The sequence below is a fragment of the Trachymyrmex cornetzi genome, unplaced genomic scaffold (assembly GCF_001594075.2).
Source record: "Trachymyrmex cornetzi isolate Tcor2-1 unplaced genomic scaffold, Tcor1.1 scaffold886, whole genome shotgun sequence".
In the NCBI taxonomy this organism is placed as follows: domain Eukaryota; kingdom Metazoa; phylum Arthropoda; class Insecta; order Hymenoptera; family Formicidae; genus Trachymyrmex; species Trachymyrmex cornetzi.
This window is the reverse complement of record NW_017300230.1, coordinates 137,584-142,951: the sequence shown is the minus strand read 5'-3', so window position 1 is coordinate 142,951 and position 5,368 is coordinate 137,584. Positions and strand designations below refer to the sequence as shown.

Sequence of the window (5,368 nt, the reverse complement as noted above, 5' to 3'; positions counted from 1 at the left end):
CTCTTGTGGCAGACCAATATAATGTGTGCGGTTGATACTTTGTATAAAAGATGTTATTTTTGAGAAAAACAACCTAAATTCGGCAAGATAGTTTTACAAACGTCAGTGATATACATGGTAGTTATTTAAACGTTAGCAACAAAAGCGCATGCCTTGAAATGTAGTTTTTTAATATAAAAAATTCTTAATCTATTAATTATTATTGTAACAAGCATACTACAAACTCTCGTAATGACCGATGTTTTTTTCCTGTGTTTATGTAAGAATTTTTTCTCTTCACCTGTGAAGAGAAAAAATGTTACACGTACTCAAATTTAAATTTCTTGAATTACCTTAGATGTTATTTTAAAAATTGTTAGCGGCTTGATGAAACGCCTGTAGCGTATAGTGGCAGCTCCTTGTACAACACCTGATCCTTGAGAACAAACTTCTCGGTAGAGATCGGTCCTTTCGTAAAAGTCTACTCTCGCAAAATCGAGTTCGCGAAGATACCTCGCGTTATTCATATGATACAAAAGCGCGTCCACGTCATTGGTAGTGCAAATGCCTGGAAAAAATATCGTAAGATAATTATGCACTAAGATAATTTTTTAATCTGATATAAAAACGTCTATTACATTGCGAATCACGTAACTTCATTTGCTGCTCATGATTACAATAGTTGAACAATAAAGATGTAAAGCATGTTATATAAAAGTAACGCATTTACGTTATAAATGTGTGATATAATTATAAATTTGTATCATGATAAGTGGTACAAATAGAAATACAATGGTTAAAATTCAATTGTTAGAATGATTATGATTCAACGCTTCACACACGTATGCTTAAAGATATGCTGAAGGTATTAAACATCGAACATTTCTCGCATTCAAAAGGCAGGAAATTCAGTTCCTTGATGTTTCATACATATCGAAACTAAAACTGTATTTCTGTACAATTGATCGAAATCAGACATTGTTACGTTACATAACGACATTATACAATGGAATATGACGATTTTAAGACATGATTGATTTTAACTTCGGATAAAGTTAAAAGAATTAAGGACGCGTAACTGCAGCCGAGTACTTGCTTAGGTATGTATGTAAGTATATACGACTAATCGGTCATTGCATTCGCTGAAGAGCTATACATGTGAATCGTATTATGAGTAACGTAAACGTAAATAAAATCAAATACTAGTAGCTATTCATACAGTGACCATATGGTCATTTATTGTAAAGCCCAATCCTTTATTTTAGGTAGCTATACCTTAGATTTTATTTATTTTTTAAAGATTTTGGCCTTTATTTTAATAATACAAGTTAAAAAGAGAAAAGCACTAAAGAAATAAAATCAGTAAACAAAATTTCAGTTTGTCAATTAGAGCCAAACATAAGATGAACGTGTGTAATTAAAATTAACGTAAAGCCACAATTATAGACATTTTGATCCAACATTTCGGATCTTTCTCAATATTAACAAAGAAATTCCCGGTAAAAAGTTGTTTACACGTAAATATATATATAAATACGTATAAACATATCTAAACATACATAAATATTCATGAACATATATAATTTATATTAAATATGTCCATACATCTTTCTTTCGTGAAAATAATAATAATGAAAACACATCAAAAATAGTTAATGAGACAATTTTCGCATTGTTTGTTTCAGAAAAAATCAAGTTTAGAAAAATGCAAAAAAATTTGCTCATCCGTAACTGTGATCCGAAACTATAATTTTACATACACTGAAAAAAATGTCTTAATTTCAAAGAAATATTTCTTTGCTTGCATTAAAAAAAATTATTTCTTTGGATCAATAAAAATTTCTTTGAAAATAAGATATTGTACAGTATACATCTTATTATTTTTTTATACGAGCAAAGAAATATTTCTTTGAAATTAAGATTTTTTTTTCAGTGTATGTAAAATTATACATAGTTAGATGAGCAAATTTTTTTGCATTTTTCCAAACTTAATTTTTTCTAAAACAAACAATGCAAAAATTTCTTTGAAAATAAGATATTGTATAATATCTTATTGTACAATATCTTATTTTTAAAGAAATTTTCATAGATCCAAATAAATAATTTTTTTTAATACGAGCAAAGAAATATTTCTTTGAAATTAAGATTTTGTTTTCAGTGTACAATTATATATGAGCAATTCTTTTATATTTCTCCAAACTTGAGTTTTTCCAAAATAAACAATGCGAAAATTTTCCTTTTAATTATTTTTTATGTTTTTTCATTATTATTATTATTTTTAGTATACTAAAAAATAATTTTACAAATGAAAGAAGGACATATCTCATACATATATGGATATATCTCATATATAATGTATATACATATTTATATATGCATGAAAAATTATTTATTGGGTTAGAATATAAAAATAGAGTCCAATACAGTCGTCATATAAAACGCACATTAAAGAAAACAACGCGACGAGATGTAGGTAGTATAATGTAAAATAATTTCATGACTCGATGTGTTATATCTGAGCGCATTGCTCCCTTTAATATTTAATATTGATTGCGTTTTATTTGTCGACTACTCTATACTGAACTCTATTTTGTATATTTTAATTTTTTTATTAATATTTAGAAGAATTTCTAACGTCGAATCAGAATCTATAATTGTTGTTTTACATTAATAAAATTTAATTACACACGTTTTCCTTGAGTTTGGCTCTGATCGGCAATTCTCTAACTAATTTCATTTTAATAATACTACAAAATTCCTTTTTCTAATTAGTATTTTAATGTCTGATATACTAATGAGCGAATTCTTACGATACCTACTGATAAATTTAGTTTTATGTGAAGGCAATATTAGCCCAAACAGAATAACAAAGTTGCAATGACGTCAAAATGAGTTGTAATTGATTGAAACGTAATTTTTAATATATAACTTTTGATAATCAGATTTGCAGCTGTTTTGATATTATTTTGATGTTATGATGACTTTTATTTGAGAGTTATACTGTGCAAAAACATTTCAGAAATTAATGCGCAAGTGCGCGTCACATCTGACAATTACAAACTAGCTTGAAAATATTTAGGAATAAAGTCCTAAAATTTTCGAGTTTGTATTTCTTTATTTCTTCTAAAAAAAATAAGGTTTCCGTAATCGTTTGCTAAGAAAAGTAACATAAATTTAAAATGAATACTTTTTTCATGAGGAAGAAATTTAAGATTGGAATTTTGGACTACTCAAGCGCGTTATTGCGCAATCAATGTTCCGGATTTATGACATTCTACCTACTAACTAATTCCGCATAACAGAATAAGGTTAACAAGAGCGAGATAACCGAAAGAAATCGTAAGGATTCCTAGATTATATACGACAAAACGACATGTGTGACGATTCTTCGATGTAATCGTCTTTTAACATCTTGTTAATTAATATTAAATCGTCACGTCGTTTAAAATTATGGGGTAACTTCCAAAAAGATGAATCCCCCCGATTTTCTTGTCAATTGGTATACTACTGTATTTTGATGCCCTAATTACGAATATGATCATGAAAATTACCGACAAGATCATTTTCAAGATCAAATATTTAAAAAACGATTTTTATCTATACTACTGTATTTTTGTGTGCTAATTACAAATATAAATACAAATAACAAGGAGCATACAGCCACAGCACAAGTTGTTTAAGTGAAAGTGATATACTTAAAATTATAATAACAAATAGGTAAGTAGACGTTTCGGTCAAGATTTGACCATCATCAGTACAATAAAAAAGTGAAACAATGTTACAGAAATTTTTCCCAAAATGTTGACAATAAAATGCAAGTTAAAATTTGATGTAAATTACTAACCGAAAAAATGGAAAAATTATTTTTGACAATCACAAGAAGCCTACGAATTCGGGTAGATACTTGAATTTCTATTCAAATCATCCTTTAGAACACAAAAAGGATGTTGTAATAGGGCAGTTTGACAGAGTGTTCCTTTCCCATCCTAAATTTCACGAGAAAAATATTACTTCCTTAATTAATATTTTTCAATGGATATCCATTGGAATTTTTGTTTTCTACTATCAATAACAGGATTAAAACGTTGTCTTTTAAAAATAATTTCGAAAACATTAAGGAACATAATGACATTGTCATCTCTGACTCCACTGTAAATACTAAAAAATATTTTACCATTCCATATTTTAACATAATTTCAGAAAAATTTAGATTTATCACAAAAAAATTTGATTTTAATATTGCTCACAAACCAATGAATTGTTTAAATACTTGTATAAAAACTGGCAAGAATAAAATTAAAAAAGATTATCACTCAAATGTGGTTTATAATAAATTGTTTAGATTATAACTATTCATACGTAGAACAGACAAAAAGGAAACTTGATATGCGTTTAAAAGAACACAAAACTGATCTTAAGAAACCATCGAATACTTTTTATCTGTTATCTCTCACCACAGAATAGATAATAATCATACGATGGATTGGGCTAACATTAGCATTCTCGATTCCGAACAATCTTATTATAAAAGGATGGTCTCGGAGATGATACATATTAAAAGACAAGAAATAGGTTTAAATAAACAGAGCGACACAGGACGCTTTCTTGAAACCTTCTAATCACCTCTATATTCATCAATAGAACATTCCTTCCATTTTTCTTTCCTTTCCTTATTCAATGTTATATAGACTGTCGCTTGTGCTGCTTGCCTTCACATTTTTGTCAAGAATAATTTTACTAATTGGTTTCCAAGACTTGTGTTAATTGACAATAGAGACTCTGTATTATTTTTATTAGGACTTTCGTCGCTAAATACGTGGTAAGCGTTTTCGAATATTATTTTAATCCGTTTCTTATTATCTATATTTACTAAGACAGTTAAATTAATCAATTGATTTTTTTACCTATTAATAGAATCTGGAAATTACGTGTTTAACTCTTGAAGCCTCACATATTTTCAAGTTAAAAGAAATTATATATTAGAAAAGAACTTTGTTACATAAGCGATTGCAATCTTGGCACCTTAATTTTTGGATTTAATTTGTCAACTTATTCATAAGCAAATGAAAATTATTAACATCAAATTTTAACTTGCGTTTTATAGTCAACATTTTGGGAAAAATTTCTGTAACATCGTTTCACTTTTTTATTGTACTAATAATGGTCAAATCTTGATCGAAACGTCTACTTATTTGTTATTATACTTTTAATTATATGACTTTCACTTAAACAACTTGTGCTGTGGTTGTATGCTCCATATTATTTGTATTTATATTTCTAAGCCACCTTTAAGAGTTTAAATTTGATTACAAATATGATCATGGAAATTGCCGACAAGATCATTTTTACGGTTAAATATATAAACTTTTACATTTTATGTGATCACAAG

The 5,368-nt window shown here is 27.7% G+C and overlaps 1 protein-coding gene across 4 annotated transcripts in view; it reads right to left on the bottom strand.

Annotated features, from left to right (window-relative positions):
* Window positions 1-312: 312 nt before the first annotated feature.
* Window positions 313-5,368, bottom strand: part of LOC108769320 (protein THEM6) — an 8,631-nt gene continuing 3,575 nt past the window's right edge. For all 4 annotated transcript variants that reach the window (XM_018520231.1, XM_018520230.1, XM_018520232.1 and 1 more), the window contains exon 3: window positions 313-547. In XM_018520231.1, coding sequence (XP_018375733.1) covers window positions 315-547 — 233 coding nt within the window. In that variant the 3' untranslated portion in view covers window positions 313-314. The remainder of the gene's footprint in view (window positions 548-5,368) is intronic.